This window comes from Etheostoma spectabile, chromosome 5 (assembly GCF_008692095.1).
Source record: "Etheostoma spectabile isolate EspeVRDwgs_2016 chromosome 5, UIUC_Espe_1.0, whole genome shotgun sequence".
NCBI classification, from domain to species: Eukaryota; Metazoa; Chordata; class Actinopteri; order Perciformes; family Percidae; genus Etheostoma; species Etheostoma spectabile.
Window position 1 is genome coordinate 1,959,365 of NC_045737.1, and position 21,710 is coordinate 1,981,074.

The following is a 21,710-nucleotide window of genomic DNA, read 5'->3' on the forward strand; positions in this document are numbered from 1 at the left end:
AGTTTTATCGGAGTTTAACATTAGAAAATTACAGGTCATCCAGGTTTTAATATCCTGAAGGCACGTTTGAAGTTTAGCTAACTGATTAGTTCATCCGGCTTGATTGAAAGATATAATTGAGTATCATCTGCATAACAATGAAAGTTTATGGAGTGTTTCCTAATAATACTGCCTAAAGGAAGCATATATAAAGTGAACAGGATTGGACCGAGCACAGATCCTTGTGGGACTCCATGACTAACGTTGGCGTGCACAGAGGATTCATCGTTAACATTAACAAACTGAGATCGATCTGATAAATAAGACTTAAACCAGCTTAGAGCAGTCCCTTTAATGCCAATTAAATGTTCCAATCTCTGTAATAAGATATAATGGTCAATGGTATCAAATGCAGCGCTAAGATCTAATAACACAAGTACAGAGATAAGTCCTTTGTCTGAAGCAATTAGGAGGTCATTAGTAATTTTCACAAGTGCTGTCTCTGTGCTATGATGAACTCTAAATCCTGACTGAAAATCCTCAAATAAGCTGTTGCTATGCAGAAAGTCACACAGCTGTTTGGCGACTGCTTTCTCAAGAATCTTAGAGAGAAATGGAAGGTTGGATATAGGTCTATAGTTGGCTAAAACATCTGGATCAAGGTTGGCTTTTCAGAAGAGGTTTAATTACAGCTACTTTAAAGTGCTGTGGTACATAGCCTGTTAATAAAGACAAATTGATTATATTTAGTAGTGAAGTGTTGACTAATGGTAAAACTTCTTTTAAATAGCCTAGTCGGGATGGGATCTAAGAGGCAGGTTGATGGCTTAGATGAAGAAATAATTGAATTAAATTGATAAAGATCAAGTGAAGCAAAGCAGTCAAAACATGTATCTGGTTTTACAGCTGTTTTTAAGGTTCCTGAGTTTAGAGATAAGTCAGTGCCAGTTAAAGGCAGGTCTTGGTGAATTTGCTTCTAATAGTTATAATTTTATCATTGAAGAACCTCATAAAGTCGTTACTACTAAGAGCTATGGGAATACTTGGCTCAGTAGAGCTGTGACCTTCTGTTAGCCTGGCTACAGTACTGAAAAGAAACCTGGGGTTGTTCCTATTTTCCTCTATCAATGACGAGTAGTACGCTGCTCTGGCATTACGGAGGGCCTTCCTATACGTTTTAAGACTATCTTGCCAGGTTAAACGAGAATTTTCCAGTTTGGTGGAGCGCCAGATCTTCTCAAGTTTCCGCGATATTTGCTTTAATTTGCGAGTTTCAGTGTTATACCATGGGGCTAACCTTCTTTGTTTATTATCTTCTTTTTTAGAGGGGCAACAGAGTCTAGAGTCATTCGTAGCGAGCCTGCTGCACTATCAACAAATGATCGATTTGGGAGGGACTAATAGCATAGGAGTCCTCCGTTACTTTGGGACTTGGTATGAATTAAATGCTAACGGAATCGTATCCTTAAATTAGCTACAGCACTATCAGATAGACATCTTGTATAGGATGTTTTGCCTAACGGCGTGTAGTTCAGCAGTATAAACTCAAAAGTTATCAAACAGTGGTCAGATAGGAAGGGATTCTGGGGAACACTATTAAATGTCAATTTCAACACACATATACCAGAACAAGATCGAGGGTGTGGTTAAAACGGTGAGTCGGTTTATGCACACTTTGAGAGAAGCCAATAGAATCTAATAGAGAGATAAACGCAGTGCTAAGGCTATCATTCTCATCGTCCACATGAATATTAAAATCCCCTACAATAATAACTTTGTCCGTTTTTAGCACTAAGTTCGATAGAAACTCTGCAAATTCGGATAAAAATTCAGAGTATGGACCAGGTGCTCGGTACACTATAACAAATAGAATGGTTGCATTGATTTCCAACTTGGGTGTGAAAGACTAAGAACAAGACTTTCAAATGAGTTATAATTTAGTTTAGGTTTAGAGCTAATTAGTAGACTGGAATCAAGATAGCTGCAACTCCACCTCCTCGGCCTGCGCCTCGAGGAATGGAGTATTAATATGACTGGGGGGGGTGGACTCATTAGACTAACATATTCTCCATTACTCAGCCAGGTTTCAGTAAGACAAAATAAATCAATATTGAATCTGATATTAATCATTTACTAGTACCCCTTTAGAAGAGAGAGATCTGATGTTTAAGAGTCCACATTAATTCTCCTATTCTTTTGAACTATTGCACTTGTGGTTTTAATTGTTGAGGTTTCATGCACAGCTCCTCTTCTGTTTACCTTTGATTTAAATAATTTTAATGGTCGGGGGGCAGACACCGTCACTATGGGATTTTTACTAGGTAACACTGGAATAAAGGAGCAGAGAAGTGTGTTAGACTGGGACTCTGCCTCCTGGTCCCAACTATGGATTGTCAAGGATTAGGTCCACCAATACACTTGTCAATGTTTCTAGAAATGAGAGCTGCTCCAGTCCAAGTGGGATGAATGCCGTCTCTCCGAATCAGATCAGGTCTTCCCAGAAAGACTGCCAGTGATCCACAAAGCCCACATCATTATCTGGACACCACCATGATAGCCAGCGGCGAAATGACGACATGCGGCTATACGTGTCATCGCTGGTTAGATTTGGCAGGGGTCCAGAGAAAACTACGGTGTCCGACATTGACTTCGCGTATGTACACACCGATTCAACATTAATCTTAGTAACCTCCGATGCCGTAACCGGGAGTCATTAACGCCAACGTGAATAACAATCTTGCTGTATTTACGTTTATCCTTAGCCAGCAGTTTCAGATAAGACTCAACGTCGCCCGCTCTAGCCCCGGGATGCACTTAATACGGCTGCTGACTTCGCTAACTTCACGTTTCTCAGAATGGAGCTGCCGATAACCAGAGTTGGTTTCTCAGCGGGGGGGTTGCTGAGTGGGGAAAATCTGTTAGAAACGCTAACAGGCTGGTGGCGGTCCGACGCCTTGGAAAGCTTACGACTGTACTTCCTCGTTCCTCGCACAGTAACCCAGCCACTATGTCCTGGCTGCTCCGGAGTTCGCGAGGAACTACCAGAGGCTAACTCAGGCTCAGGCCGGCCGTGCTGACTACCGGGGGGGGTTAGCTACAGTAACTGACGACTGATCTGTCATGGTGCGGATCCGGACTTCTAACTTACTAAGCCTCGCCTCCACGTCCAAAAATAAACTACACTTGTTACACACGCCATCACCGCTAAAGGATGCAGAGGAGTAACTAAACATCTCACACATCGAGCAGGAGAAAGTCGGAGAGGGGGCCGACATAACTAACTGCTAAGCTAAAGTCGTTAGCAGCTAAGCTAAAGTAAGGTAGCGTTAGCTACCAAGCGTTAAAACAGCTGTTATTTAACAAAAGTCGCTAAAAAATGAGAAGATATGTGAGTGCTTAGGCAGAACTGCTATAAGAATAAGTGTTTAGCGGACAGTTAGCCGCTGTAATAGCAAATCTAACAAACTGAACTGGTATGTCGTGAGCAGCAGAGCAACCAACACGCAACCAACACACAGGCACAGGAAACGGAAATGAGTCAGGTACGCTTACCGTAATGCCGGAAATCCAAACAATGGGCATATGCACAAATGGTTCAGGAGAACAGCCGGATTTTGTTAGCACACTGTAAAAACACTTTGTTACAAGGAATAGTCCTAAATTTAAAATGTTACTTAAGTAAAAGTAAGTTAGTATCATCAGGAAATTGTACTTAAAGTATTAAAAGTAAAAGTACGGAAAAATCCTCACATTTTACAAACTCAAAGCAGTTCTGTCAACCAACTAAATGTTTAATGGTCTAATCATTTCCGCTGTACTTGTAGGCCATTATATACAGTATATGATGGGTAGTTTATTTCATAAAAAAACATTGTATTATATAAACTACATGCGTTTTGTGTGCAAAAATCTCAATTTGTACAGCAATTAGTAACTAAAGTTGTCAGATGAATGTAGTGAAAAGTACAATATTTCCATCTGAAATGTAGTGGAGTGTTGTAGAAAGTGGCACTAAAAGAAAAGACTCAAGGAAAGTACAAGTACATTTTTGAATCAGTACTTAGTTACAATCCACCACTGCTAAAGAGTATTATAGCGTCCGTATTCTGCTTTAAATAACACTAATGGAAAAAAAGATTTCAAGAAAGTAGATAATTGCAGATATGTGAAATAGCAACAGCTGAAAAATAATCCATATCACTTGATCACAGAACTGTCTGATACCAAAGGCAAGCTCACTGTATTCAATTCAATTCAATTTTATTTATAGTATCAATTCATAACAAGAGTTATCTCAAGACACTTTACAGATAGACCACACTCCAGAATTTACAAGGACCCAACAGTTCTAGTAGTCTCCTCCAGAGCAAGCAACAGTGCGACAGTGGCGAGGAAAAAACTTCCTTTTAGTATGTATGGTTAGTATTTTAGTGTATTCCCACTAAATATTTAACTGTGATGATGCCAAGCAACCATGTGGTCCTTTTTTGAGGATTTCAATGGACATGTTCACAGTAACATCCTATATTGTTGTAAAGAAAGGTGATTCTCTACATTGACCACTAGATGGCACACATTATCCTTTTATGTCATCATAGATGGGCAATTACTGTATATTGTATTGATATATAATGCTATTGTTTTTCTTGAACTTCCAAATAAGGCCTGTGCAACTCATGTACTTGTGACTGGAATATATGAGTGATGGTACTGCCAGAAAAAGAAATGAGCCTAACATAATACCGCAATGTACCCCTATTACAACAGACAGTACTTCTGCCTTAAGGTAATCCTGACTTCCTATAATCATACAGAAACCATCAATATACAATTTCCACTCATAAAACTCTGCTCTTTATTCCATTGCTCTGCAAACACTTTCAAAGGCTGTGATAGGAAAATTACTGGCAAAATGTTAACATATTCGTAATATCTAGACTGGACTGGACAAACACACAAACCTAACTTTGAAAATAAATTGCATACTGCATTTTTGCATTTGAAATACTGTTTGTCCTGACTTTAGCGTCTAATAAAAATATTTTTATAATGGCACAAACTTTCAACTTTCATCTGTGAAATCTTTCAAATCCAACAACTATAGAAATGACAATGATTTCATTTGAAATGACTTAAAACCGGACATGATTCAAATTCAAATGCAAAGGTGCTTTTCACTTTTATGTAGCTATATAATTCGTAGGAAATGATTGGATTATTTTTTTAGGGAAAATGGAGACAGATTGAGAATAAAGTTTACAACAATGAGTCAAAAGTAAATCGATGCCTGATAGGTTTCAATAGATTATAATTGTATTCGTCTGGACAACAACAGCAACTCAATACAGCACACTAAACTCAAACAATTGTCTCCGAACAATTGTCTTGCCTTTCATTGATACATTCTATAGTGTTTTCCAGGAAACAACCTATTGGTTATAGTGTGTAATGGCGTGCACACGGTAATACATTTATCAAGACTTTGGATGTCTGTTTGTAGCAAGAAAATTCTCATTTTAAATATGAAGTAAAATGACATATCAGGGTTAAACTGGAACTTCCTGTGGAAAATCCTGTGTTCAGATTCGTACTGTTTGGTTTGATAAGTTAGACTGGAATAACATTAAACATAATATACAACATGTGTTGGTTTTGTTCTAAAACATTTCAAAAATTAAATAAAAATCCTATTACTTTTAGAACAAACCCAGGCTTATTCACCCCTCCTGGCTGCTGCGTCTCATACCTGGAAAGCGTTGCTGGCGAAGCCCAGGCCCAGCTGTCTGCAGACTACCATGGCCTCCATGGTTCCCCAGCTTTCACTGCACACCGTCCCCCACACCAGGGAACCATTCCTCTCCACCAGCACCTCCACACGACCCTCATAGGGGTTACGACCTCCACTCAGACGCAGCTATGGGCCCGACAACAAAACGTAGGCACAGACTTAAAGGCTATGTGACTCACTGATGTTTGACAGGATATTTGGTTACAGTAACAAGTTACTGCAAAGTAACAAACCCAGCATACATGACAACATATGCTAAGGTTTTGGTAAAAACTTTAAAAGGTAATACATGCATGATATGTACAGTATAAAAAAAAATTATGACTTGAAACACTACAAGGACGTGCAAAATAAATGCAGTAAAGAAAATAAAAAAATAACATTAAGAAACTATGAAATGATCAGAACTACTGTAGGACGTTTACAAAACATTATTTATCATAGGAAAACAAAAAAATCATTATTCGCCTGCTCAAGATGGCCGTCTAGGAGAGGCAAGGACCTTGTGTTTCCTCCAAGCCTACTTAAAAATGCCGGTTTTAGTCATTACTTTAGTTCATTACTAGTGAACTGTTGATGTAAGAAGCTCGCTGGTTTAGATATAAGGTCATATTTTCTGCCACCGCTAGGGCGCGCTAATTTATGAATCGCTCCTGTGTGTTGTATTAGAGGGTAGCTGACGTTGTTGTATTGTTTGAAGGATTTGTTTAAAAAACTGAACAAAACTTAAAAATTTTGGAAGCAGAATAACCAAAGCAGAAAAAAGAATCTCCAGGTTGGAAGATAAGGCTTGACCAATTATGAAGAACATGGTGAAAGATTCTCCAGGTGACAGACTGCAATAATCTCTGGTGTCAGAGAATGAACTTAGGGCCAAGATCTGGAAGGATTTTTAAAAAATCTGTTGAGCGAGGCGCTGGATATAAAAGCTGATGACTATATGTATGATGTGCAACATATCCTCAACATTTGTTAACACTAATGGCCCTAATTTTAACGTTGGCGTGAAGCGCATGGCACAGATGCGTTTAGGAAGTGTCCAAATTCACTTTTGCTAGTTTGACGGCGGAAAAAAGGGTCTGTACGCCAGGCACATGGTTCAAAAGGGTTGTACTTAGTGTCTTCATTAATTCATAGATGTGTTTTGGGTGTAACATGTCCCCAACTAATCAGAGTGTCGTCCCCCATTCCCTTTAAAAGCCAGGCGCGTTTGTACCTTGGCGCATTGCTATTATGATGGCAAATTTGCACCGTAATGTTTTTTTTTTTAAATCTTTTGCATGTGTGTGCTGCTGCGCTTCCCTGTGTGTGTGTGTGTGGTGTGTGTGTGTGTGTGTGTGTGTGTGTGTGTGTGTGTGTGTGTGTGTGTGTGTGTGTGTGTGTGTGTGTGTGTGGTGTGTGTAACAAGCATAGTGTGCATCCGCTGTGCACGAGCCTCAGCGCATTTTACTAATGCACAGTTAAAATTCATTGAAATGCTGCGCTATTGACTTTAGACCAGGTTTTTGTTGGTCAATGGTGTGTTCACTTTCTAATGTCACAAGATAGTAATATACCCAGTATTCCCCTGAACACACCTCCCTGTAAGACTAGCACGCCCATGGGAGAAATGATGGGCGCAGGTGCATTTATTATTTAAACGCCGTGGTCGCTTAAAATAGCAAAGACACTTGTGTTGGGCTTTGTGCCGCGCTGCAAGATAGGGCCCTTAGTGGTCGGCAGAAGGCCATACATATGCATGAAATACATGAGAAGACACAACTAGTCTTCTGTTGTAGTTGGTACAAACTGAACAATTGTGTTTTTAAGTAAGAATATGTTGTTGTTATGTTTGATTAAAACAACGCTGAGGCTCACCGACTCCTGGAAGCCCATTGAAGGAACGTTGCATCTGATGGCTGCATCCTCCTCATGGCTGCAACCAAGAGCCTCCTTGTTGAAGGCACACTCTGTGATGGACTTTTCAAATCCAGTGCACTGTACCTCATTCATATGCACTGGGCCCATTCCTGAAAAATATAGACAAAAGACGTTTTGAAAGGGTGCTTCCCATATGAGAGGGTCCATGAGAGCGACAAACAAATGATTTTGGCAGAGAGATGTCCATGTTGTATCATTATTTGCTGTAATTTCACAGTTTCCATTTAAAAATTCAGCCCTGGTGTGAAATCAAAACGAAAGGAATAGTTCAACATTTTATTAGCTGAGCTTAGAAGTAAAACTGGAGACACCCACCAAAATCCGTAAAAAACTATAATGCATCGAAAACTCTCTCGTCTGCTCACCCAGTCCTGCACCGGAGCTCACAACACCAAGTCCTTTAAAAATCAGCTGTAGCTTCATAGGATGTCAGGAACAGTTCAAAGGCTTAAAGCCAATATGGTTCATTAAGGGAAGATGAAAGAAAGGATAGAAAGCAATAATAGTAGCCTACACATTAAAAGAGAAACTCATACTGTACATACACACTGTACAACAACAATAAAGTCAGTTAATCAGAAAACACTACAAGTAATACTACAACAGCATTATAGTCACCACATTATATCAAGTTCCAAATTATGATTACCTATGACCATTTCCTATGACCATATGACCTTTATATGAGAACAAAAGATACCAAGACATAACCTGACACTAGGACTTTTTATCATTAAAGGTGAAAATAATAAAAATTTAACATGCTGCACAATAGGTTGAAATGTGAGAGTCTTTCTTTTAGAGTGCATCGCTATGTTTAATTCATAAGGGGTATGGAGGCCATGGATAGACAGGAATATCCCCCAATGGCGTCTTGACACTAGGGTTGGTAATGGGAGCTTGGAATGACAACTGACAGCAGCAGAGAGGAGAATAGATTTAAAGTTTGAGTGAAACAAAGTGATTGACGTATAGAGATCACGGAAACATCTGGTTGGTTAAACTGAAAGAGTGAACGCCCCAGAGTCAGCTGATTAGGTTGTGAAAGAGACTGCGACAGAGAGAGAGAGAGAGAGAGAGAGAGAGAGAGAGAGAGGGAGAGAGAGAGAGGAGAGAATGAAGAAGCATAGAAGTCTCCCTGAATGAACTTACAATGAGCCTCACATAAATACTATCCTCACTCAAATAAACTATGTAACACTGCCACACACATCTCTGAACACTTTCCTGTTTACAACATGATGACTTCTGATACAGTATAAGTTGCCAAAGACCTATTTTCTATTTTGTGAAATGTTTTGCTGTTTATCGTGATGTCCTTTTACAATCTGAGTTGTTTTTTTGTTTTGTTTTTATCATTATTTCCATCTAAATGTTGTTTTTCTCCCTGAAAGGTTACAGAGAGCCACTGATGAGAAATAAAGATGGGAAATGATTTTGGAACAGGAATATTCCTTCTGTTTCAACATTTTCCATGTCTAATGTTACTGGAATGTGCATCATGTCCCTGTTTATGATAAAATGAAACACCTCCCATGCTTTATGTGCTTCTTCTTGCCAGTTATTGGTACGCTCTTAGAGAAGAATGTACTTTTTTATATCCTGATACAAACAGGTGAGCTTGGGCTTTAAAACACTGTTTAGCAAGGTAGATGTGTTGAGTGTGTAATTTTGAAGCAGGACAGTGGCACATTTTTGTTGGGTATGGGGGTCCTAACTTCCAAACTTGCTGTAAAACTCTACATGCAGCTTCTGTTCTTTTGCAGTCTGAAAAGAGACTCCTCAATGGAGACCATAAAGTCCACAATGTTTACTTTTGTTAGTGGTTAACTCTTACTGCTCTCATCAATCTTGTTTCCAGACACAACTGGCAGCTTTTTCGGCTAAACTATATTACAATAGCTGGCTAGCAACAAACAGTAGACAGACACACTTAGCTTGTGAACATTTAGCTTACCTTGCACGGCAGCTGGATATCCTAAAATCCTTCAAGAATTGCTTTATCAAATATTACACAATCATCAAACTTGTCAGGCCTTAACTATGCGTTCCAATGGTCACTCATGGTATTGCAACAGAAATAATCATCAAAAGTCATTTCCCTATAGGCTACCATTGTAAAAGAAATGTTGTCAGGACACCTGCTGGACAACTTCAAACAAGGTCAAATATGACATTCAATTCTGAATTTCCATTGAGTTATTACATTTGAAAACCTTTTCTTGAGCCAAGAAATGCGATTTAAAAACCTGTGACACCACCACATTGTGCAGGTGAAGCACTACTGCACATTTTCAGCGGGGCCCAGAGATGTATAGTAACAAAGTAGAACTGCTTCACTACTGTATTTAAGTACTAAAAGGCTGTATCTGTACTCTCCTGGAGTATTATTTTTATCTTCTACTTCCACTTTTACTTCAGTAAATATTTTCGATGAGTTTAATACTTTTACTCCGATACATTTTTTATGTGCTGCATCGTTACTTGTTAAAATCAATCACCGTGAATTTGGTGTGACTCGCAATTTTGACCAATTGCTGCAACTTTTCCGCAAATTTGACCAATAACTGGAGTTTCCCGTGACAACCCAGCAGTCCCACGTGCCAGTCAGTATGTGAATCTGAGAGCCTGTGAAAACGGGTATTACACGTGTCATGCCGCTTAAAAATGTGTCTACTATTTTGTTACAGCAGTTTAGAGTGGTTTGTTTATCTTTGTAACCATAGCAACATAGTACAAGTGCATGTTGGGAAACAGGAAGTAAAATTGCCATGCGGTAATCAGCTACAGGAATGTGTGAGCTCTACTAGTTGTCTGTTCCTAAGCGGATCGCTTTTCCTTCTCCCCTTTTGCTAAGGCAACATCTGTGAGTATTTCTCATTGTGTAACATTAGGTTATTGCTCAATGTTAGTTGGTAACCATATTGAGGCAGCTAAGAAGCTAGTCCGTTTGTGCTAGGCCAAATTAGCTTATGTTTCTTGCTGTTAGTTGTTTTTGCTAGCTATAACTGAGTTCTATGTGTCATATAGGCCAGTGATTCCCAAAGTGGGGGTCGGGACCCCCAGGGGGGTCGCGAGCCAGAGAGGGGGGGTCGCGAGTTGATTTCCAGAAATAAAATAAAAATTTAAAAACGATTAGAAATAGCATGTTAGCCATGATTTTAACACAAGATAAAACTAGTGGCTAAATTTAAAATAAAACCAAGCAACTAAATAAAAAGGGAACTGCTGTTTTGATTTTCTTTCTTTCTTACCGAGTAGCGTTACCAACCCGGGCTTTACCTTCACCCCATCGCTGATGCCCACAGTTGTTACTCCAGACCGATTAAAACCAACACCACGAAATACCGAATACTGTATGGCCGAAATAGGTAAAAGGGATTTTATTTTTTGGGCCTAGTGTGTAATGTATATAAAAACTATTTTACATTAAAATATAGAGCTTTTTAACTTGCTGTGCTCCAAACATACTGCACATCCACCTCATTAGGTGAGATTAAGTTCAAATTAAAGTAATGAGTAAATTACTGTAGAATAATGTCATGGCTGTTGTGTTATTTTGTGTCGTCAATATGCTCATGTTTGGATACGCCTGTAGTGCGTGCGCGGTTGCGCGCAATGTTTATAGTGGGGGGGGGGGGGGGGGGTCGCGAGTCACTTGCACCGTTACTTTGGGGGTCGCGGGCTGAAGTTTTGGGAACCCCTGATATAGGCTACAGCGCCATGCAAGCTAAGCGGCGCTATTTACACTAATACTGTGCATTTGGGTTTGGTTTATAACACAGACTTCTCATTGTATTGTATTGCAGTTTCACAAAATTCCCAGTAAATTTCATGGAAATTAATCAACCTGGAGTTTCTTGGGAGTGTTTAAGCTGAATGGAAAATAGCCCATGACAACACGTATGTTGCCTAATTAATTTCCTTGTTTCTGATATGAAGACGAGACGTGTGTGACTCATACATCTCACAAAACGTACAGAAAAGACTGCAAAACATTTCAGACCGTCCTGCCAACATGTATACATTTTAACATCATTTTTTTCACTCTAAAGTCGCTGAAAGCTGCTGCTGTCTCAATCTTGTCGGCTCTCTGCAGCAGGCGGGGCTGCTGCTCTTTTCCCCCTGCAACTAACGCGCACACAAACACACACGGTGGATGCAGGGACGCAACTACCCCGTGTCAGAGCGGTATGCAGTGCAGGCCAACCATCATTAATTAGGGGTCCAAGCCCGAGGATGCGTGCACCGCGGTATCGCAAGGCGATACGCGGTTCACACAGCAGGGCTGTGGAACCCTATTGTTTTCGCTAGGATTTTCCATTATCCATTATTATTATTAGGGGTCCAAGCCCGAGGATGCGTGCACCGATGCGTGCACCGCGGTATCGCAAGGCGATACGCGGTTCACACAGCAGGGCTGTGGAACCCTATTGTTTTCGGTAAGATTTTCCATTATCCATTATTTTTCTTCTCCGCATAAAAGTGGTGCTGCAGCCTAAACCGTACATGGTGGCGACGCGCCATTTTCAGGACTGGTCCGAAAGTCCGCAAAGACCTCAGCCAAAAAAATTCATCCACTTCTACCACTAGGTGGCGCTATAGCAGAGAAAAAACACGTTTGGCCCTATAACTCCCAAACCGTACATCGGAAATTTAAAAACCTTACATCCACGCGTTCCCTGGATCCTACTGAATCTCGTGATATAGGCCACGCCCATTTCCGCCTAGACTTTTCTGCGTGAAAAATCGCGATTTATCAAAAACCTACTTTTTCTATCTCCTCCGAGACCGTGCAATGGATCTGCACGAAACTTGGCACATAGCATCTCCAGACCGACCTGACACAAAGTTGTATAAAGAATTTTTATAGGATAAAAATTGCGCGTGTTACACGCAAACAAATTTGTGTAGCTAGCTATGGAAACATTTCCTTTGCCATATCTCGGCCAAAGTAAATGCTATCAAAGCCAAACTTTACAATATTACTTGCTATGACCCCCTGAGGCTCTGTACCAAATTTGACGAACATTGGCCGCTAGGGGGCGCCACAAATACAAAAATGTGTGTTTTTCACGAACAAACTTTGCCATATCTTAGCCAAAATACGTGGTATCGACACCAAACTTGGGGTGATTGTTTGGCATGCCGCACGGAAGCTTCATACATAATTTGGTAACGATGGGCCATTAGGGGGCGCTATAATCGACGTTTGATGATTTTGTGGACAAAGTCAATGCGTTTAAATGGGGAATTTGCAATTGCAATATCTCTGCCGCAGTAAATGCTATCAAAACCAAACCGGCAATGATTGTTTCACCCACCGCCCGGAGGCTCACTGCCAAATTTGGTAGACAGGCCCTCCGGGGGCGCTTTAATCAACATAGAACAATTCCCCGGGTCGCTGGGGACCACTGGCGCGGGGAGGCTTGGACCCCGTTGAAACTGCGTGCAGTTCTAGTTATATGTGTTTATGTATATATATATATTTACAATAAATAAATCAACATTGATATTTACAATAAATAAATCAACATTGATTGCATTCGCTGTCAGACATATGCTAATTGTTATATTTCCCACATGCGCAGGGTTTTGATAAAGAAATACATTTTTCATTTGCAATGGCAAGATTAGCCTAAAGCATATATAACAAAACATGCTAGATTATTTTAATTTGGCATTAGAAGTAATCAGACTTCAACTGTAAGCAACACGTTTAAGTGCAAAATTAAACAAAAGTAAAGAGTACTCAGAGCTTGAACTGGACATTTAGTTTAGTTTGGTCTAATTCTAATAGAACTCCTACCTGATCACATCACTGGTCTCATCTCTACTTGATGCCATCGGCAACCTCATGTCTGTCTCATTCACTCATTGCCTGTGTAGCTGTGTTCTTCTCCACTAAGACATATTGTCAAACAAACATTATTATGTCATGTATTTTTTATTTTAGTTTTCCAAATTAATAATATTAACAAATGAATCTGTTGGTATCAAGTGGGTCCCCCTACACTTCCACCCAATGTTAGACCTACCTGTTGCCTTCCCCTGTCTTTCCTGATCCACCATCCTCACACCTGAATGAAATGAACACACTGTTATATATAGCAGCATAGATTTAATTCTTAAATTAGCCTAGTGATGGCATCTGATAAGACAACTAGTATGCAGTAAGGTTGTGCTGCTGGTGAAATTACATTTCCATTTTGGATTTTAAAAAGTACAAATATGGAAAGCCACTTGGCACAGACCTTTAAAAAGAAAAATGTGACCCTGTACTTACAGCTTCCATGTCACTCAACAGATGTAACTATAGTCTGTATGTCTGACAGCACAGCTATCATGAACAACTAATGGTAAAACAAAATCTATTAATGATTCCATGGTAAACCAGAGTTATTGCATAAGTTATGTTTTCCAACTTCTTGTCATTTATTGTGCATGCTACCTCAGGGCTGCCAACTCTCACGCATTGGCCGTGAGACACACGCATTTGACTGGTTTCACACGCTCACACGCCACACCCCCGATTTCTCACGCTGAAGTGTCAACCCGGTCGGTCAAATTTCTGAAAGATGAGTTTATCTATAGATCTATAGATCCCAGTTTCATTTCCCCGACTTCAAGTAGGCCTATGAGCTCTGAGTATCGCAGTCCCGTCCGTCGCTTCATGTCCACTCTCTCTGTAACAATAGAGGTGAGCAGCGCGGCTGGTAAGCGAAGCAACTTTATGGAGTAAGAACACTATCAAAAAGATGTATGCGTAACTTTATGTATTCATATTCATATTTTTAAATTCATATTCGTATTTTTATACATTTGTGCGTAAATTACATAGGCATGCAAAATTAGGTTTTCATACATGTGTGTTTTTATGTGAGTGTGACTCTAAAAGCTATGACTGTAAACATTCATGAGTACAACTCTTTTTCTACGACTACGAATTCTTGAGTGTGAACACGAATTTAAGTTTACGGGTACGAGTAAAAAAACAGTTGAAATGACGTCACTGCAGTCCCAGGCCAGGGTAATCGAACCTCGATTACATTTAATGCGCATGCGTCACAGGTGAAAAATGGCTAACCGACCGGAGGCTTCTACCCCAGGCTCAGCATCACAGGTAAAGTAAAAAAGTCTTATTCACAATTTTTCATACGGTTTACTACTGTGATAGCACTTTATAATGATATACATTCCTGAAACTCATAGAGTTTTTGCTTTAGCTTGCAACCGAACGATATTTACTTGCTGTTAACTCTAGCTAGTAATGCTATACGTTAGCTAGCCCCTATACGTTAGCTTGCGCTATACGTTAGCTAGTGCTATACTTTTAGTAGCGCTATACGTTAGCTAGCGCGGATGAAGTGCTCTGTGTGAAGTTAGTGATGTTAGAACTCGACTTTTTTGCTGATTGAACTGCAAGATATGCAGTAACGTTCCCTGAAATACACCTCATGCTTAGCATTTTGGAACAGAGCAGTAATGAGAAGGGTAACTTACCCCAAATATTAAGTTGTAATTTTTTAAAAGTATTTAGCCTAACGAAACCTATAATTTTAAATTTGGTACAGATAAGTTCTGTACCATGAATTGCAATCTAATTGTTTTTTGGCATTTACAGGACCACTGGCTACTCGGTTACTGCAGCGTTTGGAGTCAAGGATCACTGACATATTAAGTAAACCTCACTTTATTTGGACTACTCCCGTAAGTTATAAATCAGGAAGCCTTTATTCTCACATCTGCATTTACCATTTAAACATCCCAGCTAAAATTGTGGAGTGTATTTAACCCTCCAAAGACTGATCCACGCTGCTCTTTCCCAAAAGAGTCCCTGTGTTTTTATTAAAAGAGTATGCGGGGACTAAGATTTGTTTTTCAGAGGAGCTGCTGTCCAGCTTATGACATGCCCTTACCAGGGTTTTGTATCGCCAACCTGCGGGGTGCGGGGTGTCTGGCGTATAGTTAACCCGGGTTGTCCACAAGAATACATGAAAAACTGGAAAACGTTTTTCTAATTCCATCAACATCCAGGAGTCGTGACTGTAGAAACCTGTCCCCAGGCAAAACCCCCAAAATCAGGGACTTATGCATATGTCCGGGTCGGGCAGCTATTAAATGTTTTTTATGCTTATTTTTTGTTTTTTCTTCACAGATTCACTATATGAAACTTCTGTATAGATAAATATCTGGATCCAGCAACAAACAATGCTCAAACACTGCCTTTCTTTTTCCCTGAAGGCAGTGGAAAAATGGCGGGCCCTTTCCCAGGTAAATAATGATATCTTGTTTTACTGTTTCTATGCTATTTTTGAACACTTCAGTTATGTTCAATGGTTATTTTGTTAAGTAATTATAAATGAGCTTATGAGAATTATAAATTTCTCATTCATTTAAGGGTCAGGGGGTGACGAAGGTGGAAAAAATGTCGGCAATTGCTATAAAAAAACATGTTCAGTGTTAAGGCACTGAAAGAAGAAGCTTCATTGCTGGCCGACGCGTACACAACCCAAAGGTTAAAATAGTCTACAGTATTTTTTCATAGTGATGTTAAAATATTTTTGGGAATGTTTTTTAAAGTAGGACTATATGAATGATTACTTTTGAGTTGAGTAAGTCCTGTTATTTTTATCTAGGATTAAGCGGCTATGGCGAGATTTCGGGACCTGTGTCCTCATCTTTACTATGACGTTCTTCAGTTCTAAAAGATGATGGCCTTTTGGGATTTGTCAGATGCGTACATCTGATTTGTGCCCACTACATGTTCCTTCCACGTCTGGCAGAGGCCCTTCCACCTCAGAGGGCTGGGAAAACCCACCCCTTAAAATCTGAGATGGACTCTCCCCTAACCATCTCTGGGTTATGGGTAACATGCAGAACCTTGTGACCAGATGGAGATTTGCAGGTTTGTTGAAGCTCTCTTCAAGGTGGTCTCTAAAGGCAAAGTTCAGCTACAAATTTTCAACTGAAGGGTGGATGTAGATTTATAAAAAAAAAGCTGAAATAAAAAAAATGGGTCTTAATAACTCTAGAAGAAAGTTTTTTGAATGATATAGAAGTATGTAAGAGTAGTGTGTTGAGTTTAAGCACACAATTAGACCAACTCAACTGAGCTAATTTATGATAGATTTTAGTTTTATTTTCGCTCTAGGTATTTGTAGGTCAATGTGTACTTGGCTGTGTTTTCAAATATTTCAATGTATCATACAAAAAAACGGTAACATGATTTTCAGAACATGGAGCTGTTTTGAAAATGACTGGGGATGTTTGAAAGGGGTGCCGGAAGAACCTTATGGAGTTGAAGTCCACAGATTGAGTGGGCCCCTTGACTTCAGCTTTTATGGAAACTGCTACAGTCCCTGATCAATCCTCGGCATGTCAGAATCATTTGGCAGAGGGCATTTTCATAGCAATGGTTTAGTGCATTTAAAGTGTGACACAAAGAATGTCTAAAAGTTAATGGTATGAAGTTCAACACTTGCCAACAAAGAATGACCGTTACAAAAGGTTTGTTAATTTTAACATGGGAGTAACAGTGAGGACAGTTGTGCTCATAAGTGTACTGCCAATGCTTAAGTTGACTAAAAAAAGAATAAGACAATCAGTTTTTGGGAAAATTTTTCTTAATGCCTTATTAAAAAATGAGGAAAAAACCCAAACCCATAAGGACAAAATTTCCTTTGAATAATGTATTGTAAATGTTCCCAAATTAAAATACAGGGGCATAAGTATACACCCCCTATGTTAAAATCAGGGGGCATAAGTATACCCAAACCCCCCATGTTAAATTTCCCCTAGAGGAGAACGAGTGACAATGGAAACGACTGGACGTGTTTTCAATGGGGGAGGGGCGGCGGCTTTTTTTAAATTTCCCAAAAGGGCCCGGGAGTTTTTAAGGATGCACAGTATCCTGACCTGAAATAACTGGCCTTTAATAATAAAAATCTGCCTCTATGGAATTTAACATAGGGGGGGGTTACTTATGCCCCTGTATTTAAAGTAAAACATTTACAATACATTTTTCATTCAAGACAATTGGGGTCCTTAAGGGTTTGGGTTTTTTTTCCCCATTTTAATTAAGGCATTAAGATAAATTCCAAAACATGATTTTTTTTTTTTTAATCCCCTTCTTAGTCAAATAAAGCTGGGCATGTAAATTATGGCACCAAATGCATATCAACAGCAAAGCAATGACTTTTTAACAATGAGTAAAGGTTATTTACAGAAGTTTTAAATAAAAATGTCAAAACAATACAATTGAAGTTACTGGGTAGTTTTCCTTTGGAGTGAGTTGTTTCCCCTGTAAAAGGTTTGCCCATGGCATAAGGCTAGTGTCTAATGTTTTAGAATTGATGTTTTTTTCCATGCAGTGTTTGGCAGAACCAATCTCACTGAAGACAGGGTGGCTGTTCCCAGAATGAAGACTGCATCCACCTTTAGGAAGAAGGAAATCATTTTAGTCGATTTAACGGTTATTGTGCAGAAAACAAATGCTTAATAAAAGCAGCCCGAAACCCCTGCAGAGCTACTAGGATGTGTTGTTACAGTCCTATGAAGAATCAGCACATCCCCCCATCCTTGAGGAGCCTGGTTGTTTAGTGACTACAAACCACTCCCATCCAACCACACCCGAGTACCCCAGCCGTACAGTTCTGCTCGGCTGTAGCTCGGTGTAGGTCTGGCTTTTCCATTCATATGCTTCCCAACGGCAACCTCCATGGTACAATATATACAGGCAAGAGACTTATGAATTGACCACAAAATCAGGTGTTGCGTAAGAATGGTTGAGACAAGAATGTACCTATCATCATCTAGTCAAATGGGGTACAATACTCCTTTGCCATACTGAACAAAAAATGTGAATATACCTTATCATGCTGTCTCTCTATCTACTGACACAATTCCAGTGTAACCGCAGGTTATATAAAATGGGTAAACTATTTTTCTCATTTTATCATCCATCAACACAGAACAACCCAAACAATAGTCTACATTCTCAATTATGATATGTTAGGATGAATGCAGTTTACTTTGTTTATCCAAAAAGTTTAATGCCAGTTCATAAAATATTCAAAGCAAAATAATCTATTTAAAATCTGTACCATAGTCCGCAGACCTCCTGCAGCAGGTCTCAATCAGAATCAGAATCAAAATCAGAAATAGTTGACTGACTGCAGGCTATTGCCATATATCTCACTACACGTAGATGAAGTAGTGATGACCTTGAAAAAACTGTTTTTTAATACATGTTGCATACATATCAATGGATTAGGTTGGACTTTTTTTTTAACCCCCAATGTTTAGGTCCTCCATGAAAAAAAAAGCAGGACTGGCCACTGAGTCCTAAGTTACTGTTTAGCACCCTCATGCTCGTAACATTCAATGACTTGTGGTGTTAACTATATACCTGGCTCGTTCTTAACACAATGATCTGGTGAAATGGTTAAACATATGATTTCATTGCAGCCGAGTTAACGAACTATAACGTTACTTTCACACAGAGCACTTAATCGCGCTAGCTAACGTATAGCGCTAGCTAACGTACTAGCTAACGATAGCGCTAGTAACGTATAGCGCTAGCTAGCTAGAGTTACAGCAAGTAAATATGTCGGGTTGCAAGCTTTAAAACAATAACGTCATGGTTGCAGGAATGTTATCATTATAAAGTGCTATCACAGTAGTTAAAAAACCCTATGAAAAATGTTGAATAAAGACTTTTTTATTTACCTGTGATGCTGAGCCTGGGCTAGAAGCCTCCGGTCGGGTTAGCCATTTTTCACCTGTGACGCATGCGCATTAAAAAGTAATCGAGGTTCGATTACCCTGGCCTGGGACTGCAGTGACGTCATTTCAACTGTTTTTTTACTCGTACCCGTAAACTTGAATTCGTGTTCACACTCAAGAATTCGTAGTCTTTAGAAATAGAGTTGTACTCATGAATGTTTACAGTCATAGCTTTTAGAGTCACACTCACATAAAAAAACACACATGTATGAAAACCTAATTTTGTATGCCTATGTAATTTACGCACAAATGTATAAAAATACGAATATGAATTTAAAAATACGAATATGAATCATAAAGTTACGCATACATCTTTTGATAGTGTTCTTACTCCATACAACTTCAGTTCATTTTAGTGGACTCGCTCTGGGGGGGGACAGTGACGCGTTTGCATCTGTGCGTAGTCCTCTGATAATGAGCAGCGTATAGCCTCCTCTAAACTTTGTCAGACGGTCTGAGTGAGATCCACCATATCAGCGGAGCAATGACATGCACAGCAGACTATATTACAACTCTCCAAATCTCGGACAACAGAGATGGGAGGAGTTTTTATTTGATGTGCACAAAGTTGTAAACTGAGCAGAAATCTGGGTTTAAACACATCTGAGCTATACTATATATACGATACTGCAACGTTTGGGCCACTATTGTGCTTCTCTAACTCGGGGTATCTCTAAATTAACTGTAATATTTAATTCAATGTTTTTATAAAATGTACAAATAGTCTTTATTTTCCAAAAAAAGGAAATCCAGTAAGGGGGGCCAGAGGATGAGTCCAAACATTACTGAGCCTTGGTACAAAGGTTAAAGGATTAGAATTTTTGCAAAACAGTGGTTGTCATTCTTTAGAATTTCAGTGGTCTTAGTTGACCCTCAACATTTGATTTGATTGATTGATTGATTGATATCTTTATTTCAAGATGCAAGATTAATTTAACTTGGGGTCCCTGGTCCCTACACCAGGGACCCCTGGACCTGGTCCCTACACCAGGGACTTTCCCGGACCTGTTCACCACAGACCCAAATCTTCTCAGCTGTTGCTGACATATGCTACTGTCTCTTCATGTGGTTCATTATGTTTGGCACATTGTCTGGGTCAGTTTTTTATATCACAGGGCTGCCAACTCTCACGCATTGGCCGTGAGACACACGCATTTGACTGGTTTCACACGCGCACACGCCACACCCCGATTTCTCACGCTGAAGTGTCAACCCGGTCGGTCAATTTATGAAGATGAGTTTATCTATGTTTTTACCTGTTGAGCCACTTGTGATCGACTAGTTGTGCTTTCAGAGACTGTGAGGGGCTTCAAGAGCGCTCCCTGTCTGTGGAATTTTCAAATTGTCGCAAAATGAGAACATTTTTTTCACGAGCCATCCCAGGTGCATTTCCCCGGCTTTAGGTATGTGCTCTGAGTATTACAGACCCGTCCGGCGCTTCAGGTATGAGCTCTGAGTATCACAGACTCGTCCATCGCTTCGTGACCACTCTCTCTGTAACAATAGAGGTGAGCAGCGCGGCTGGTAGTGTAGCAACTTCAGTTCATTGTAGTGGACTCGCTCTGCTGGGGGCAGTGACGCGTTGCATCCATGCGTAGACCTCCGATAAAGAGCAGCGTACGGCCACCTCTAAACTCTGTCAGAGACCAGAGACCCAAATGGGCCTCTGCGTCTGTCAGACGGTCTGAATGAGATCTACCATATCAGCGGAGGAATGACATGCACAGCAGACTGTATTACAACTCTCCAAATCTCGGACAACAGAGATGGGAGGAGTTATGTGCACAAAGTTGTAAATATGAGCAGAAATGTGGTGAAACACACCTGAGCTATACTAGCCTATATATACTATAATATATATATATATATATATATATATATATAATACGATTGGGCCACTATTGTGCATCTCTAACCTCTGCATCTCTAAATGTAACTGTAAATAATTAATTTGATGTTTTTTAATATGAACAAATAGTCTTTATTTTCACAAAAAAGTAAAAACAGTAAGTGGGGCCAGAGGATGAGGGCCAAACATTACTGAACATTGGCACAAAGGTTAAAGGAATAGAACTTATGTAACTCAGTGGTTCTCATTCTTTAGAATTTCAGTGGTCTAAGTTGATCCCTCAACATTAATTTAACTTTGGGTCCCTGGTCCCTACACCAGGGACCCCTGGACCTGTTCACCACAGACCCAAATCTTCTCAGCTGTTGCTGACATATGCTACTGTCT

At 39.8% G+C, this 21,710-nt stretch overlaps 1 protein-coding gene across 1 annotated transcript in view; it reads right to left on the bottom strand.

Annotated features, from left to right (window-relative positions):
- Positions 1-21,710, bottom strand: part of loxl2b (lysyl oxidase-like 2b) — a 74,040-nt gene that overhangs the window by 13,503 nt on the left and 38,827 nt on the right. Inside the window, exons 7-8 of the mRNA XM_032515324.1 lie at positions 7,625-7,776; positions 5,726-5,893 (exon numbers count right to left, since the gene is read on the bottom strand). Coding sequence (XP_032371215.1) covers positions 5,726-5,893; positions 7,625-7,776 — 320 coding nt within the window. The remainder of the gene's footprint in view (positions 1-5,725; positions 5,894-7,624; positions 7,777-21,710) is intronic.